Genomic DNA, 19,898 nt, shown 5'->3' with positions numbered 1-19,898 from the left:
CCCATTTCTACTGATTAAAACCTCCCAGTTCCCTGTCTTTAAATGCCGCTTCCCACAGGCCTATCTGCTGTGTTAAATTCTGCCCACGCAGGCTTCTCAGAGCAAGATGCCGGCTTCTCCACCTACCCCGAAAAGCTAAGTACCTTTTCCATAAACTTACACGAGTTTCCCCGAAGTGAGAACATCAGACCATTTCATTACGCCTGTACTTACCAGGCATACCATGGGGGAAAACCCCAATCTTTACCTGAAGGAGTTCCAGCAAAACAAGGATTTAAATTTAAGGATTTGTGGACAAGATATTCTGGGAGTTTAATTTTTACGGAGCGCTCAGAGCTCTGCATTTCCAGAAAGCTGACATCGCAGTCTTTACTCTTTATTGAGCGCAAAACTTTGCAGGACAGGAGTTGCCATCAGTGGGAGCCTGAGACATGCAAATGATTGCGACTTACCCCCGCGCCTGTAAAGATAAAATATTCTGGGCTCCTGAAAACAGCATGGTCTTGATTGCTGGAGGGTTACTTTGAAACACTGGAGCAACTTACGGAAATTGTGAAAACGCACTGAAAGAAGAGAGCGATGATTTTATAGGAGAACGAACAGCATTGCTCTAGCTGTGAGTTGGCTTAGGGAAAACAGACTTGTGTTTAAATTTCTCACCAAATTTAAAACTTCCCGCTTGCAAAACCCATAACAAAAGGATCACAGATGACACGAGGTAACTTATCCCTTATCATTTTTAACAGGAGAAGCCTGATCTTCAAAGTGGAGACAACTAGGCTTTATCTTACAACAGCAGCACTCTAACTGATGCAGTAAAATCAAGTAACTGGCTTGAAAATACTATTCGGGAATAAAGGTGACTTTTTGGGGGAGTAAGGCCTGCAGTGATAAGCTCTCAGTCACCAGAATGACAACTGCTGCAAAACAGAGCTACCAAAAATGCTGAAGGCATTAAAAACCCAAACATCTATGCTGACATTTTCCATCTGCTAGCTGAGGAGGGAACGAGTTAAAGAAATTGAGTATTTCACCACATATATCTACAAGCAATGCAATATTCTCCAGAAAAAAAAAAAGAAAATGTTCTGTTACAGGCTTTGAAGTAAGAGCAGATGTGATTCCTTGGCAGGCTTGTGGCAGGCTGAAACCGTGGCTCCGCGGACATTTTTCTCTTCTCAGCAACAAAAGTAGCTTGTGCAGTTTCTGCTCCCCTCCTTCTCTCTTAGTTGCATGCTCCAGTTCCCAAGCCCCTCAAGGATGCCGGTACAACTGTCTAAGGGGGCATATAATGCAACCTACAAAAAAAAGTTGTATTTAATCTCGGTACAGTTCAGTGTCTTGGCACCACATGCTGAACTAAAGCGGCAGCACTGGAGCACGAGTGAATGGGCTGGGAAGAAAAAAGACCTAACCTGGCCTTGGCACTGAGAAATGTTCACTGAAACTGAGAAGTTTACCGGTAAAAGCAGGAAACAGTCTAAGGAAAGAGGGTGTACTCTCCAAGGAAGATGCAGTTGCAACAGGCTGTCAGAACAGACAGCAAGCAGATTTTGCAAATCTAAAGTACTCAGCTTGATACTGTCCCTTTTACAGTAACAAACTGTTTCTGCACATTTTGAAGAGCAAAGTTCTGTAGAAAGACGGCAAAATAGTCAGCGAGTCACTAGATGTTTTCTTTGAAATCCAAATGAACAGAAAGCCAGCAATAAGTTAGAATCCAGGTGTTCTACTTCCAGGTTTGCTACTGAGCATTGTGCATTGTTCTTGTTAATTATCCCCACCATGCCTCAGTGTAATTCATCTGTAAAAGCAGCCTAATACTTTCCTATCTGATGGTTAAGAAGAATTAATTATCTCACACCATTTTGAAATCTGTGGGGTAAGCAGCTGGCAGAAAGTTACGCAGTTAACCAGAAATTAAGGAGGCTGATTTCTGTTTCACAAATGGGATTAGAAACCAAAAAGGTTGTTCTGTGGTCTCCAAAACAAACTTCCAAGCTCCTAGACAGAAACAATACAGGCCTTCACCTTCATGTTTACCCTAGCAGCGGGCCACAGTGGTTACTGTCCAGCTAAATGACCGGTAACTTGTTTTATTTTCTCCCGTCACCTTCTGCAATAAGGCACTTAAGAGGGGATATTCTTATCCCAACCGGAAAATGAACTGCATCAAGGCCCATGAACATGAAGCAAGCCCAGTGGACGCTCAAGAGAGCCTGCTCTAGAAGTGTGAATGCCCTGAACGTAGCACGTGGATACGTGTACTTCTCTGACAGCCCTAGGCAGGACGCCGGGCAGACAGACGGGCCCAGGGCAGGTGGTGCAGTGTATCACATCAGAGGCACCAGGGCTGTACCCGTGTGCCACCCCACAGAACTAAAAAGCCAGGAAGTTGCTGCCCACCGCGCAGAAATTAGTGCAGGATCAGGCACTGCAGCTGCCTCTAGTGAGGATCAAGTACAGCAAGAAGATTAAACACAGACCAGCTGACTCTGCACTCCCATCCCCCTGAGCAGCCCCAATCTGTCGCTGATGGCAACAACGCTGACGCCAGACAAAGACACCAGCGCGAGAGTAAACAGAAGGATTACTTAAGTCTATATATAACTGTATCCGTATATACACGCGCGTATATGGCACAGCCAGAGGAGACGGAACAAAGAAACGCTCAAAATTAAAAGTGGCTTTGTTAAAAGCAAACCAGAACAACGAGGAAACATATGTTTCACCGCCAGCTTTTACATGTGCCCTGAATAGAAGTGGGCACACGCACTGGGAAGAAAGTGTTCTGTGATGTACCGAGTGCTAGACGGCTACATAACACTGAAAGTTTGGTGCTCTCACGGGGAAAAAAAAAAAAAAAAGTAGCCTGTATGAGTCTTCTAAATCAAACTCACGCATTAGAGCTTTAAATTTCCTTCTTGACTCCAGCCACAGACTACTCTGCTGAATTCAAGTTTGTTTTATGTTATGCTTTGGCATAACAATAATATATGCAAGGAAGTCTTCTATGTTATCAAAAACATTTGAAAAATAAAGATTTTTGAAAGCATCCTGTGATCACGTCACCGATTTTCTTGAAAGAAAGCATAGGTGGGCTACAAACTGACCTTTCAGTTACCCAGCAGGTCCACAAGTTAGCGTTGCTGCAGCCACGCAGAATTAGCAATCACTGATCCAGATAAAATTAATCTCAGCAAGTAAACGCATTTTTTCCATGCTGTTGGGGAAAAAAAAAAAAAAGACGACAAAAAGCCTACAGTGTGCTGCCTGACCAATCATTTTGTAAGAGACATCTGGAAAGAGGGTCAAACTAAAGGAATCCGCAAAGTATATACATATATAAAACAAAACTTGTAAAAGAAAGGGCTGAGGGGTAACTTTGCAAACTCACTTTTCTTCTGACCTTCTGAGTTTCTTGTTGCTACCATGCTAAAAAATATAACAAATTAGGACTTTAAAGCCATCACAATAGTTTAAGAGCAATACCAGGATGCATAAGAAAAAAACCTCACAAACTAAAGGCTTGGTTCTGCTTCTTATCCTGCCTTTCACCTAGCGTGATTTCATCATTTGAGAAAATTAAATTAGATTTACTTAAATATACAAGGTTAAATCGCTATGGACGGTATTAAAACTACAACAAAAACATTAGGAGAACATGCCAGAGAAAACCTGCAGATGTGTGCCTTCTGCAGAAGGGGGATGTTTGACACTAGGCACAAATGGAGAGTCCCTTGCTGAAGCCCACGCACTGCCTCCTTTCCAAAGGCCGCCGTGGCTTTCAGGAGGTTCCCGTTAACACTTGGCAAGTGGGAGCTCCGCGCCTCCCCTCTGTGACTTCAGTGGGCAAATTGCATGTGAAAGAAGTGTTGAAGTGACTTAATGAAGAGAAGATTTCACTAAGGAGAGCCATGAGACTCTCATGGCTAAGGAGAGCCCATCTAGCCCAAGAGCCTGCCCTCAACAGAGGCCAGCAGCTGATGCCAAGGGAGGAATGTAAAACAGGGAATGCAGTTAATGACAGATCACCAGATTTACCTACCGAGAAATGGGAAGACCAGAAAAAAGCAGGTACTTCTCCCTGTACTCCACCAAAGCCAGCCAGATGCCCTGCTGACTGCCACCTCAACACCTCTGCCACCAACACATCACCTGTGATGCCACCTCATGATCCGGACTCTTCTGCAATTTCTCAGGCTCTTTCTCATCATACCACTGGCCAAAAATCCCAAAGCAACGACAACCGATTAATCTGAGGGCAAGTTTTCCACAGCCCTTCTACTCAGCAATCGCATCAGAAATCGCAAAGCTCCTAGAAATGAAGGTGTTCTGCAAGGTTTGTGCGGAATGAGATCACAACAGTTTTGGCTTTATTTTAATTGAATAGCCATATCAAAGTCAATGTCCAACATGCTCTCTGGAGACCTACATTCCTTGGCAAAGTTTCTAATTTCCGTGTGAGCTCATTTTTTTAGAGCACCAACCACCACTTCAGCAACTACAAGTGAAATTAAGCCCAAGAGATTCTTATCCAGCTAAATGCAAACAACAGCAATCATCAGTACAGCACCCACGTTATTTATTTCAGTACAAATATCCATTTAAGATTTATTCTTCATTTTACATTGCTCCCATGATTTCAGCATACAGCGGAGCAGTGTTTTGACAGCTTGAGACATACATCCTTGAAAATATCAGGGGAAAATCTCTGATACCTGGATAAACAGGTTTACGTACTTCGGAGGCAAATAATTGTAACACTGATGAACAGCTGGACCAATCCATACCGAGCACTTCATACAGTTGCAGAAAAACTCTTTCTGGGTGTGTTGACATACAAACCTTTCCTGTATAACAGACCCAAATCTGAAAAAGGGACTCTGGAGACAAATTCCTGGAGCAGAAGGTGATTTAGATTCCTTGGAACCGGCTTCACAGAAGACCACGTGGCAAGCTGTCGGAGGTGCTCAACCCTACCACTGGGTAGAGCAACAAAGTCCCTTGCACAAGGGAGCTTAGGATACCTCGTCCTTTGGATATGAATTTTTTTCTTGAAGGCATGGTTGGAAAAGCAAGATGATTTTGGATACGATTCTAAATTCCATCCACTTTGAAAGCTTTTGTGGATCCAGTCCCAAATGACAGGTCTGAGGTCATGACAGAAGTCTGTAAAGGCCACCGAAGTCTGAGACTGGTAGCCTAACAGCCTCTGTCTGTCTCTCTCACTCGATTTTGAGCATGCAAAGAGGTGAGTTTTGAAAAGAGCCAGGCAGAAGGAAGTCTCTGAACTCCCAGTTTCTGTCCATGCAGCACCCACAATCCCCTGATGACGACGAACAAGAATTTCATCTGGACGTTTCTGCTAAAACTGAGGAAAAGTGAGAGATGTTGAAAAGGAAATGGTGCCTCTGAAGCTTTGGCATTAACAACACCACATTAAAATTGGCAGGACTAAGTCATGTATCTCCAAGCAAATCTGCCCAAGAGGTTTGTTTTGTAACATGGAGACCAAAAATTTTGAGTGCTTGGGATGTACTGCTGCCATGCTCTGCTGTAGACTCTGAGCAGATTTTGTAGGTAAAGAGCATAGAAAACACACACCATGGTTACATTCATTTCCATCTTGGTCCGTGACAGTGCTTTTCACGTTCACTCCAGTGCTGTACACCCTGAAACTTTAAAAGTTCATGCTACAGCAACAGCCCCCCAGGCAGACACAAAAAAAGGCTGTGTTAGAAAACGTTTAATTCATAGCCTGCACCATCACTGTCCTCTTACAGGGCTGTGAGCATCATGCTGGATCAATTCAGATTCATTACCAGAGAACAGAGTCTGAGCTCTTGCCTAAGTAAAACCATTCAGAGATCCAGAAATGCTGCACGCGGCACCTCGACGGAACCAGTAATCCATGAATTTCAGGGGCAATAGAAAAGTGCATAAGCTGTGATGACAGACTGCCTGAGACCGGCGATTAGCACAGAGAGCATTTTATACCGCTTTTCCCTAGAGCTGTCGGCATGGTCTCACCTGCTCTTTTCCACAGCAGCTGCATTCACAGACCCCCTGCAGGGCCAAAGAACCGAGAGAAGACCGGGGGAGCCATGCAGCACAGCTGCAGATGCTAAGGGGACAAGCAGGCAGGCAGAGCTGCCTGCAGAAGATTGCCAGCACCAGCTCCCAGTTTAAGCAGAGCCTGTGTGTTCCCCCACCAAGCCGTTCCCATGTGAGGCAGCCTCCTACAACAACCGTCTCTGAGTTATTTTGCCTCTTAGAAGACCGGGGAGGGATTCCTCGTTCCACACAGAGCCCCTCAGCCCTGGGGTCTGCCTGGTGGTTCTTTGCCACCTAAGGCTTCCACTTACTTCCTCCTGAGGTACTCAAACTCCCTTATAAACATGAACAAACTGAACCTCTCAACAAGCCACCTGAGGTTATGTACCATGTCCGCTGTATTAATTGGAACACATTAGACAAATAAAGGGTGAGATTTTCAAACACGGATTTCCAAAGTTTAATACGTATTTTCATATTAAGACAGCTACTGAAGCATTCATTTCTATCAAATCCAAGAGGAAACGGAGACGGTTGACACCTCCGCCTTCCTCTTAAAACGATGTCTGCAGTGCAACTACACTGAACCAGGTGAGCTGCTTCTCCCATGCTGCTAGCTATAAGCCTGCTGCAACTCCAGCCCCAGCAATCCACAGCGTGCTTGGGCAGAACTGAGCCCCGTACAGCCACCGGCCAACAGGGCTGGAGGGCTCCAGCCCCAGCCCCAGCCCCACGTGTGGGAGCGCAGACGCGGTCTGCAGCACCCAAGGTCCAAGGACATTTCCTTGACTATCACATACCCTAGGAATAGCTGTGTTCCCCAAATGATGCTCTTAGTGAAAAGATACTCTCGTCCCTTATTAAACAGATATAAAGCTATGCCCAACTCTGTCTAGCCTCTGCAAATGCAATTCAGAGCCTCTTTTTTTTTTTTTTTTTTTGCAAATACGCATTACTTTTCAATATTAAAGTGGTGAAAATAGATGAAGTTTTCCTTGTTTCTGTGCTAAGGAGGCATTTTTCTGCTGTTGCCTTCCAGTACCAAATAATACAACTTCTACGCTGGATGTAGCATGTACACTTGAGACAATTCCAAAGCTACAGCATAAAAGGTTTGATCATTAAGAGCAGAGATATGGCACAAAGGGAGAGCCTTCCACATTTCTCTTTCAGTTGATGGAAGAACATGCCTCAAAAGCACCTCACAAGCACCCGTACACGTTGCAGAGAGCACTCTTCTTTCACAATTTTCTTGGAAACCTCAGCAATGCAGATGATGAAGATAGCGGTAAAAGTTTGTGTGATGACCAAGCCAAGGAAGTTGAGCAGACAACATTTATGAGGTCACCATCCACGCTGCTTTGGTAGTCTCGGGTAGGAGAGAAGCAGGAAAAAAGATGCTGGTCAACAAGAGTAAGAACTAGAGCCTGATGGAGCAAAAGGCAGATGAAGAACAAGGAGAAGCATTTTCCAAAAGTGAAAGCAAAAAAGCATGGTGACAAACAACCTGCATGAAAGTCCGTATTTCCCAAAGAAGTACAAAGGCTTTAAACAAAACCAGAAACTTCATGGTTCTGGTATTACTCAGACAAGTTTAAAAACATGGAAAATTCCATTACTCCCTCTTCACAGGAGAGGCAGTGGCAACTGTCATCTTTCAGAGGAAAAGAAACCCAAGGGGAAAAAAAAATCTACAAATCGCAGATTTGAAACAAACATATTCATTCACCATTTCCTTTCATTTTTTTCAAAAAGGTTTTCCCCTGGCATGAAAATTTTAAGTTGAGACAACATTATTTTGGGAACAGCTGGAGGGTATGTGTGGGCAATACAAATAGAGGCTTTAATGGAAAAAAAAAGTCATCGCATTAACAATTGACAGACCATTATGCTACAGTAATGAATTGACATGACAGTACTTTCCTTTGCTTTGTTTTTAAATAAAGGACACTGTCTTACTGCCTGTTGACTGCTACAGAATGGTTCCCAATGTACTCGTAATGCTGTATTTGCTCAATTAGAGCAGTCATCTTCTCTTGTATGTAAAAAGGGAACAAAGGAAAACTGCATAAAGACAAACTATGCTTCAAAGGCTAAATTTGGAAGCGCAATAAATAAAGTACATGCAATTAGACAACTTACTGAATTGGTTGGCTTGTGAATCTTCCTTTCTTGGTTTTTGTCCTTTTAGATCTTGCAAATATAAAAAGACAACTTACTGTATTCAATCCTCTATATTTTTAATATCTTTAATGCTTGGAGATTTAAGTACACTATCTAGGTCTGACAGGCGCGATAACTCAGTGAAATGACTTCATGATTTTCAGCAGCCTTAGTGAAGACCTAAATGCTACTAAAAACATCCCCCAGAAGCACGGAGTACTAGGATTACCAGTTAGATGAAGAACCAGAACAGACTAGCCTGACAACAAAACCCCCTAAAAAGTAGATACAACAGGTGATTATGATGGCATATGAAGGTAAACAGCTGAAGTGGAAAGAAATTAAAACTGCCTGTAAGGGGCTTTAACCAAACATACAGAATATCTAGAATATGAGACAAATCTGTAGAGCATTAAAAAGTCTGAGCTCATACTGCCTCAGCAAAACTCTGTTCACAATAAATTTGGGGCTTTCCAGGAACACATGACTTGATTGCACCACATTACATAAAAGCTATGAAGATTTGATATGATTTCCAAGACGAAAAAAAAAAAAAAGTTGTTTGTGAATAACCATACCCATAAGTGTTAAATCATGCAGTAAGACTTAAGAGTCTGCCAGTTTCGAAGACTTTACTGTGCAAGTCAGCCAGCCAATGACTGCAAATGCCCACTTGGGAAAACAACAAAAAAAAAAACCTGCTAAATATGCACACTCCTAAATTCTCCAAGTTTGCAGTAGGTCCTGAAAAATGAAATGAACCTGAAGTTCTCCTTTTTGTCTAGTCTGACGTGATGGCTTTCTTCTCTTTGAAACTTTTCTTTTTGCCATTAGTGTTAAGTATTTCACCATTTCACCAGTATTTCATTAGTGTTAGTATTTCACCATTCAGACATACACGACTTTCCTGCCTACACCTCAGACCTACTTACATCTTCTAAACAAAGTTTGTAAGATACTGTCCTCTGATGTCTGTGATCACTGTTACCTCCAGCAGACTCTTTAACAGGCACTGGAAGTGAGAGTCTGACATCAGCTAAGATTCATTTTAATCCATTCGATTACTCTTCTACACACTGCTGAGATATGGATCATGTGTGAGACCAGCTGCATCTAACTTGGTACATCAAAGCTCTCATCACACATACAAGAAAATTTCATAATTTTGCAGGGCTTGCAAAACATCAGACCAGTGGCGGTCATCCTTCACAAAGTCAAATCAACCTTCCACCCTTTGCACCAGTATCCCCTTCCTTATGTGCCAAAACCCCCTTTCTATTTGTCCCATTGCTCTTCACTCACACTTTACCGAGCTGCCCATATGCATGTATCGAACTCATGCATAGCACTCATTTCAAAGGAAGAGCAAGCCTGGTGTCTGCTCCCAAGTGCACGTCAAGGTGCAGAGGTCAAAGGCTATGAACTCCACCTGGAGCCCCTTATTTACACCAGAGAAAGAGAACTTGAGACACCGCCTTCCCCTAATGCTCCCTAACAGCTGCCTTATACTCCACCTGATCATCAGGGTCACTACTGGTATTCTCCTTTGACATGCCCAGTAAAACTCTTACCTCAGCCTTACAGATGGCTCTCCCGGAGATGGACACCTACATTTCAGTCATTAGTTCATAGTGCTCAAGTTTCTCTGCATATCTGCTCCTAAAGGGCTGAGACTGCCCAAGACATACAGTTCAGGATTAAAATGAAAAGCTATCAGAGGGGAATTAAGTAACTGTGGGTTTCTCTTGTGTATTTGCATTATCTCAATTGTCTTGAGCATCAATACAGAACTATAATGATTCTTCAGCACAGCACGAAAGATAGAACATGATAGTGTCATTATGGATTGCAGCTTAATGAATCCCTAAATTTGATTTTGTTCAGAGAAGGCATCCAAGAAAACGAGCAACACTACCTCATAGAGTGATGCTGCCTTGAACAGTCTCTGTACCAGCTCATTTCCATACCATGAGGGAAATGATTTCCCCCTCTGCCTGCTGCTTATGTTATTTGAGAAACTTCAACAGAATTAAAAATGCATTTTATTTTCCTTTTTCCTTCCCTCCCCACCATGCAAGAAAAAATTATTTCTAAACAAGCTCATACTGTACTTTTAATTACTCATAAAATTAGTATTTAGATAGCACCAGTCATCCAAGAGTTCTGTAGCACTTTTATATTTCCATTAAATGTAGTACTTGTTTACTTTTTCAGGCTTTGAAGAATCAGACAATTATTATCCTCACTTTATCGTACCATAAAGAAACTTGAAATTGTACGAAGCTGAGGCATGCAGTAGGTAAAGGCCAGATCCTGCTCAACTTTGGACAATGATCTGGGATAGTGTCACTGAAGAGACTGGAGTCACACTTACTCAGAACTAGGCTACTATACGGCACAGAGCAGAAACCTCATTATTCCAAAAGGCTCCAAGTGCCTCTGGCAGATGAACAAAAGCAAAACATGTACTCGGAGTCACAAACCTCTTCCTGATTCACTTGCTCATCATAAAGGCCCAAATCATATTTTTAGCAAGAGCAGCCAGTGAGGGGTCAGGAAGGGATTAAATAGCTATGCCAAGGTCATACGGGATATTTGGGACAAAGAGCATGTGAGCCCAGATTTCCCAATTTCCAGGACACCACTTTAATCACTCACATACCTGTAAATATCATTACCATAAAGATAAAATAAATTCAAAGAAAGCGCACTGCTGAGCATCTTCAAGTATCCTGTGCCTCACCAAGGGAATGCTGCTGCAATGGCACGGTGTTCTCTGTTGTAAAGCACGATGAGAAAGGTTTGGCATGTCACGCACTGCCACTGAGTTCCTCAGCTCACACTCCTCTGCTAACTGGAGAAATGGTGCATCATACCGATAGGAAGCAGGAAGCTAAAGCTGAGGTGTCTCAGCGCACTGGATACCCTCTGATCAAAGACCTTAGAATAATATTTTTATCTCTCCCACCCAACCATTGCCTTTCTTACTCATTTTTTTTTAAGAACATTTCCCCCTTTTTCTGCACTAAGAAAGGTCTATTAAACATTCATTTGAGCTATTTTCTATTTCAACATACTACTTTTTTAAAACAGATCATAAATTTGCCCGCAACATTTATATATGCAGTAAGCTACCAATAAACATAAAATCCTTTATATATATATATATATTTTTAGGGATTTCACAGATAGAAAAAAAAAAGGTAATCAATACCTCTGAGGATCAAGACCTGAGAAATATATTAAGTCTTTGGCTTACATCCCCTACTTAACAACTTGGCTCCAGATCAAGATGCAAAATAGACACTTGTGGTATAGTACAGAATGAAGAGTACCTTAGGGATACAGGGGGAGAAGAGAAAGGTCTTGAAATTTTACCCTTGGGTTAGCCAAAAAAAGAACAAACAAAATGGCTGCTCCATATTATAAACTAGACGGAGATTTACTCTAGGGTTCAGTGATGTAATGAAGCACTTCCTCTGGGTTCCCCTCTCAGACGTACAGCACGTTAACTAGATTTAACCTTAAAAATTCTGGAGCTTTTCCTTTGGAACTGAAGATGAATATAGTCTTCTAGACAAACATGTTATTCTCCTCTTTGCAGTCATAATGTTCTCTCTATCTTACAGAAAAAAGACCTTCAAACATATTTTGAGACTTGTTTCTAATGAATTGGACTTAGCTGCACCATCGGTCTTGCCTGTTTCATTCTGTTTGGTTTGTGCACTTGCAGTGCCTGTTTCTGTGAATTGTTACAAAACCCAGGAACTCTGAAGCCACCCATCGCTCAACATTATGGCCACCAGAAAACACACAACAAGCACAGACTTACGCAGTTCTTCCCGATGTCTCTCTGTCTGGGCAAAAAACTGGCGAAGTTCCTCTGTGATCTCCATGTTACTCAGGTCATACTCTATCTCCCCTTCGGACTCGGAGTCCTCCTCCATTTCAGATTCCCTGTCAGCATCCTCCCTCTCTGGGTGGGCATCTGCGTACTGCTGAGCTCTGCTATGGTGCTGAGCTCTGCCATGAGGCTTATAGCTGGAAAAATAGTCGTGGGCACGCGGGGGGTCATTCCCATCCCAATCTGAGTAGCGGCTGCTCGGAGAAGGTGCAGAAGGAGGCCATGGTAGGTGGTAAAAGGACTCCATGGCTTTCCTGTAGGCTTTCTGGTGCCTACGCATCCAGCGCATGGCTAAGTCGTAGTGCTTCCAGTATCTGGCGTACACTTGCTGGAAATACCACGGCTCAGTTTCCTCCTGCATCCACACAAGAAGGGAGACACACAGAGACACACACACACAAAAAAGGAAAACAAACAGTAATTGAGAGAAGAGAAACTGTAAAAGCAAGCCCTAAGTTTGCATTTTAATCATCAGTCATTTTTTTTATACAAAAAAAAAAAAAAACTATAGCTAAAACAAAATGAAAAGTATTACCACAGTACTAGTGCAATACACTTTCTTATTTTTATAAGAGATTTTTTTTTTTTTTTAAGTCATCACATCTACCAATGAAAAATCAGCAACAGTGAAGCTGTAGCATGCAGGAGGTTTCCCCCCCACAAAGTGTTTGTACTGCTGTGGTGAAAGTGGGTTCTTTTTAGGGAAAATGCTGTGTAGGTATATTCCACATCTCCTTTCACCACTCCCATGAGTTGTAAGCACCGAATCATTCCAAGGTGTATGCATTACAACCTACACCTGATTCCCAAATCTGCGGACATAAAACACAAGAGATTAAAACTCCTCCATATTAAACAAAGGCATTCATTTTATCCAGTAACATATTTCCTCCATCTGCCTGCCAAAATAAGTTTCTCAGAAAAGGTCAAATGGCAATTCAGCCAAGTTCATATATCCATCATGGCCTTGATCAAAAACAAGACTGCATTTAGCCAACTGCCAGCTGCCAGTAAATCTCCCTTTTGTACTCATCAGCAACCAACATACGAAAAGGGGTAACAAAGTTCCACTGATAAAGTGCATGGAAAAAATAGTTCTATAGAGTGAAACATATTGCAACACACCTTCTCCTGTCTTCCAGCTAATCTGAGTTTTCCTGAAAAAACATGGTTTTACTCTGTTCATATTTCATCAGCAGCTAAAAAGCCCCACAGTCCTTCTAGCCTTAAGCCCCCTTCATACAGGCCATTTCACCCCCCTCGCCATCCTACTCTCAAAATGAGGAGATAATAGAGGGTATTAAAAGAAGACCGTATAATAACCCAGCATCTAGAACAAGTAAAACAAACTGCATTCTCCCCCACCCCCAATTTAATTTCAATAGAAAATCTTTTTTTCTGGGCAAAACTGAATGCCTGTTAAATCAGGAGAATTTTAATTAAACCATGTTTTGGCAAACGCTCAAACTATGGCAAGATTAGCAGAGGTTTTCAGAAATGAATGTGACATTTACAGTCCTTTATTAATTTTTTTTCTTTTTTAAAAAGACATACAAGAGAGAAAATATTCTTTAAATCTGTTTTCTTGATCTGCGCTGACACAATTCCATAGCTGTAAAAGAATTACCTTCTGGGAAAAAAAAATCCCCAACAAAACGGAAAAGAAACCCCAAACAAAACCCCAAAGAAGTACCTTGTATTTAATGCTAACAATATAAAGCAAGGTTAATTTCATTTATTTATACTTGTTTTCATTTTCTGGTTCTCAGGCAATAATGTAAATGCTAGTCACGTTGGAGAAATAATTATTAGTACAAGAAAAACCCCACCAAATCAACCAATAACCTGCTATGTTTCCCTTCTTTCTTCCCTTTCCTTCAAAGTCAAGCCCATTACTCCACTGGGGTACATAAATGCTACCTTTGTAGGTCATTGGTAAGTACTTTTAAGAACAAAAGACCTCCTGCTAAGAGAGTCCATAAAGAAAAAACAACAAAACAAACTTGCATTGCTTAGTAACTTCTGGTCAAAAATTGCACCCTATTTGTGAAGGGATAAAGGGCTCAGCTATCTGATTGAAAAGCCCAGACAAATGATCTCGGAAAGCAGCAATTCATGGACGTGAAACTTCATAGCTCTGATTCTCCTTTTGGTCTAACATTGCTCTGCTACAATGCCTTCATTTCAGAAGATTTATTCCTAAAACGAGTGGGTGCAACAGAAGCATCTGCCTTCCATATGGAATTTCTTCATTCTTAATCATCCAATGACCTAAAAGCTAGATATACAATTTAAAAAAAAATATATTTATTGTTCTTATTTTGCTTAAGAATGTCACACTTACTCCTCATCCTTCAGCAGCCAGATGAGAACATTCTGTTGTCCAGTCTGACACATTCACAGGTTACTTTTTACTTAATTAATTACTTCAGTAAAATGTTACTTACAGGAACATTTTATTTTGTACACTACTTAAAAACAAACAAACAAACAAACACAGTTTTTAAACATCGTAGAGCTCTGCTTTTGTCAAGCTGCATACTCTATATATTTTCAAAGATGACAATATATTCTTTTAAAGCTCAAAAATTATCTCCGGTTCTTAAATGTTTCTAAAAAGGCCCTTGGTGACTTTACTGAGAGCTCTGGAATCCAGCTGGCTGACTAGCTCCAGTTGTTAATTTAGGGGAAAGGAAGACAAAAAGCCAGTTCATGTAGACAGAACTGTGATGTTGATGCCTGTCCAAATACTTTTTGTGGCTTTTTTGTTGAAAGTGACCCTTAAACCCCCCCCCTTTTACATTTGAATTTTAAAAATCCATCTGTTAAAAAAGAAATTACAGAAATATTTTACAGTGGGGTGGAAAAGGGAAAGGAACACTTCAAAGTCTGACTTAGTTCTATGTCTGTGCTTTTTCAGCTGCAGAATAAATGGAAATAAGAGATTTCCTCAAGCAAACAAAAGCTATAAATCTAAGGCAAATGATCAGAGTCCTCTGTTATTTTCCTGTTACGTCTCTGGAGTCTTTCTTACCAGGAGTAGACAAATCGCTCACTGTTGTAATCTGAATTCTATTTCAAAGCAATTTAGGTACTTTCATATCTAATTTTTACGTCTGTATTGACAGTTCAATAGAAGTGTTTATATGCATTTTGTGTATAATACACAACTAAGCTATCATACAGACACCCATAGACTGCTTACCATCTCTCGCGGAGTTTGTTCTGGTGCTCAAAGCGAACTAGAAAAGAAAATAGCAGTTTTTGAATTCATAGAAGTACGCATGGTCACAAGTACTGAATATATTTTTGTTAAACTTGAGCCTGGCCTATAGCTATTAAATATCTCTTCTCTGTTGTGGCTAGCCAAAGTCTCTTATTCATAGTTTTTTATTAGCCAGTTAAAAAAAAACAACATTCCTTAGAAAGCCCTCCCCAGAATATGGGACCCTTCTACCACAACACAGCCTAAATGCTGGGACTGAATGCTTTTCTTTTTTTATTAAACTTTTATTTTCTAAATTAAATGCAAAACAAACAAACAAGCAAACAAAAGCTTAAATGAAACAGTGTTCTCGCTTTTTAGCAGCATCTGCACAGGGACATCTGTAGAAATAGTTACCACAAAACGCTTAAACCCATCTTAACTCTACTTAAGTACTAAATTTTCTGATAACTTATGGTGCACTTATAACTGCATATAGTCCTTTCTTTTGCTGTCTTTCTTTTTCTTCAGACATCTGATCCTGCCTCTCATAAACGAAACACAAGCCAATTCAGGTTGCAATCACATTTTCAAATGTGAGGAAAAAGTGAAAGGAATAGGGCCAATTGGCAGGGAAGAAAAAAAAAGGAAAAAAAAAAGAGGGCAGAGGGAGGATGGGAAAGATCAAGGGCATGAACAAGATTTCCGTAACCACTAGGAAGGATTTGTAATAATCATTTTCAACGTGATTTCCCAGCATGAATCACTGAGAAATATTCCAAATTACCTCCCTACCTGACAATTATTTTATTACATTAGCTGCTTCATCCACATTTCTCCCAGTACTGTTACCCACAATTCAAACTTGATGTTATGGCAGTGCCCGTGAAAGGTAACAGGGACCCAGCACGCTAAATCACCACTGCCACCCCTAAGACGTGGTCAAAGCCAAGATAGTGCTTACTTACAACCGTTGTCGATTTATACCTGCGTAAAACTAGGATTTTTCAAAATGCAAGTGAATACAGGACATAGACCAGTTGTGCTGTCTCACATTTAATGCTCCTGTTGAAACAGCAACTTTTTGCCTCTTAAGACAAGCCATACTGAATGAAAGCAGAATGAGGATGAGCTATATTGAAAGAAAATTTAAATCATGAAGCTACCTCAAATTATTGTCCTTTGCACAGTACACACCAAGCTCAAACCCATAAACCCTTGCTCACACTGACAAGAAACTCTACATACATGAGCAGTCCCACTGCAATCAATGGGATGACTGATACAAGAAAAAGATTGAGGCATTAGGCAACCAAAGCGTGTAAATTCATCGTATTCCCTTCTGCCTGCTTGGAAGAGGAAGAACAGAACCCAGAGTTGAGATCGCTGTAAAACACTGCAGTGACTTGTAACTCAAAACCTGCACCTACATATAAGCTCCGTGGGCTGTCCCTCTGTTCATTTCAAACACCTCATTTCCCATGCTACCTCTCTTCAAAACTTTTAGCTCCACTCTCATGACTTACATGTGTACCTTCTGTCCCTTTACCATACATATCTGGACATTGCCAAGGTCATAAATGTCTTTTCCTCACACTTAACATCTGTAACCCGTGATAGTCAATTCTTCCATTTTCTATTTCAGAAAAAATAGGTACATGCTCATGATCACTCTAATTCCTCCTATACTGCAAAAAGATTCTTTGAACTAGCTTGAGCAAAAATAGAAATCAGGTTCAGAGGTTAACGTAATTACACTTTCTAAAGCAGTAAGTGGTGAGGTCTGATACTTCACTATACTTTACAACTTGTACATACGCTCTCTGAAGGGAAAGGTGGAAAGAGGGAAAAACCTATAAAAACACTCAAAAAAAAAAATCGACTCTGTTAGTTTACCAAATATGAAAAGCCTGCTTTGCCAAACACAGAAATTTTACTTATTTTCATAAATTATTTATGAAGCATGACTAGAAATATAAAAGAGTGCAACAGTGCTGCAAGCTGCAACCCTAAATTAAAGAATGAGTTTGTTTTCAGCTGAATTAGTCTTTGAAAACAAACTACATAAAATATGAAATACGACAAGCAGAAAATAAATGTGATAGCTCTACTTCTATAATTCATACTTTAAAAAATAAAATATGAAAGCAACTACACATATGAAACTTGTCAGCAAATGTATAGTTTAAAATGATGAAGATATCTGTTTGTCTATACTGATCATTAATGATGAAAAAGTTTTTTGATAAATTTTATTACTTCCTTTTCTCAGTTTTGGAATATTTCCCCACTGATAATTAAATACAGATGTATTGTCTTTAATCAAAACATGCCTGTCCTCTTCAGGCAAGTATGCATTAATGAAAGTAAATATATCTGATCAAAACAATGACAGCATTCAATTTGATTGGAGTTAACAGCAGTTGATAGAGTCGTATTATGAGACTTGCTAATATAACACATATGATGGGAGCAAAGCCATCTTCTGGTGTGTTGGATATAGTGCTGCCACATGGCTGCCATATTGCTAGCTACAGGTACAGCTCAAAAAGACCTATGAATGCGGGATTAAAGAGGTTTTGACTTTACTTAGAACACCGATGAGCACGAAATTAATTAAACTGTTCCATGGTATTGAAATATGAATATAAGATATTATTAAATTAAGGTGAGCTTTCAATAAATTCAACATGAAGACTTCAACAAAAACACTTATATAAAGCTTTCTTGAAAAAGCAAAATTTGTTTACATCAGAAATGCCCAAAACAACAGATAGACAGCAGATCACATCCCGTGCCCCCTGCTGCTTATGTTTCTGTTCCTTCAGACTGTGAGAAGTGCCTTCTTCAAACAGACCAGAGATCTCCCTTACTCAGTAGCTAGTTTCTGGCAGCAGGTAGTAAGAGATACTCAAAAGAACAGAAGATGCGCACAAGAAGTACTTTTCCAGCTACACTTACCCACTTAGCTTGATTTCTGCAAGTAGCAGTTCAAATACTTTTTAAGCTCCCAACTGTTTTTGGTATTTAAAGCCAAGATGTCACTTCTCTGAACCCATGTTTCCATGAGATCCTGCGGCTGTAATTTTCATAAGTTACTGTGTTACACACCAATCTGTGCATCAAACTCACTGACTCCAAACTCTTGGAAAATATTCCATGAGTTCAGTAAGAAAAGCAAGCCATTTGACGATACCAGTAGTGTGCATCTTCCCACAAACACCTACTTCATTTTTCATTTCTAATGGTTATTCCTAGTGCAGAATTACCACCAGGAGGGGAACTGTCTGAACAGTGTTTTGATGCTATGCTTTAGATTAATACTGTGCATTGCTGGTGTATGATGTTAACTTCAATACCAAAGTGCCCTAGTTACGGCGATAAATACATAAGTCTGTGATTGGTAAGACAGTTGGCCGTACAAATATTTCCCTCAAAAACAGTAAAAATTCCCAATGGTTTCCACTGAATTCTTGTTTGTGAATGGCTGGAAACACAAGCTCGATCTGGCACTCAGGATTCAATCATAGCTCAAACAGGAAAGGCAGCTGAGCTGTGAAGACCTACCAATCACTATGATGTCTTCACACCAATGTCCTTACACCAACAGAGATAATTTCTGCAAACAGAAGGGAAACAAACTACATGTAAGGCAAAATTATGTTCGCTGCAAGGGCTACTCCCATTTAACCACTACACCTGTAATTGAGTCATGCTGATCAAGTTTTAGGGTATATATTATGGCACTTCTTAACCAAGCAGAGCCCAAGAGAGTAATTCTATGCTGTTCTTGAAAATATGGTAATTATTCTCTGAGACCCAAGATACAAACCCTAAACTTATTTGGGCCAAAATCTGAGGTCAAGAGTGAAATGCTAAAGGCTGTGCAATGTCCCAGTTAGCTTTTGTTTCACGTGACTTTGCCAGTTTAGTCGTAAACTAGGAAGAGGATGAAACCTTACAGCTTTTAAACGCAAACCCCATTTCCTGCTCTCACACACGCGGAGCCCAAACTCTGATCCCAGTCTTTCAGCGTCACCCCCGCCACAAAACCCGACCGAGAGCAGCCCTTGGCCATGCCGAACAGGGCGAACGAGGAAGCCGAGGGGCTGCCAGGGCACGGCGCCCACCCACCGGCCGCGCCGCCGGCCTGAGGCCGACATTTTGCAGAGGGAAGGAGGGGAAAAGCCCCGACCCCACACAGCGATCTGGGGTGCAATAAACACCCTTTGTCCGCCCCCACCAGGCGCCCAAGCCCTGAAAGCAAACCTAATTCCCTCCCGACCTGCTCGTTTCCCCCCTAACGCCATCGCTCTCTCCCAGCCCGTCCCTCCCGCGGCAGCCCCGGCACGGGGGCGAAGCTTCGGCCGCAGCCTGCGCAGCAGCACCGCCGTCCCCGCACCCACCCGGGCAGCCCGGGGGTCCGGCTGCGAGGGGAGCCCAGGGGAGCCGCCTCCGGTACTTCCTCGCTCCCTCCCGGGGCGATCGGAGCCAAGGGCGGCGCGGCGCGGCCAGCGAGGCTTCCTCCTGCTGCTTCCGCTCGGCCCCTCGCCGGTGCCGCGGCGCCAT

The 19,898-nt window shown here is 41.6% G+C and overlaps 1 protein-coding gene across 3 annotated transcripts in view; it reads right to left on the bottom strand.

The window, feature by feature from the left end:
• Positions 1-19,898, bottom strand: part of GEMIN8 (gem nuclear organelle associated protein 8) — a 26,251-nt gene extending 6,353 nt beyond the window's left edge. Inside the window, exons 1-4 of one of the 3 annotated variants that reach the window (XM_083825737.1) lie at positions 19,736-19,898; positions 18,897-18,948; positions 15,330-15,366; positions 12,053-12,479 (exon numbers count right to left, since the gene is read on the bottom strand). In XM_083825737.1, coding sequence (XP_083681863.1) covers positions 12,053-12,479; positions 15,330-15,332 — 430 coding nt within the window. In that variant the 5' untranslated portion in view covers positions 15,333-15,366; positions 18,897-18,948; positions 19,736-19,898. Of the gene's footprint in view, positions 1-12,052; positions 12,480-15,329; positions 15,367-18,290; positions 18,859-18,896; positions 18,949-19,735 lie in introns of those variants that run through there. The other 2 variants (XM_083825736.1, XM_083825738.1) reach the window with 2 other exon arrangements.

The sequence above is a fragment of the Anser anser genome (assembly GCF_964211835.1).
Source record: "Anser anser genome assembly, chromosome: 1".
Classification (NCBI taxonomy): domain Eukaryota; kingdom Metazoa; phylum Chordata; class Aves; order Anseriformes; family Anatidae; genus Anser; species Anser anser.
This window is presented reverse-complemented; position numbering and strand designations above follow the sequence as displayed.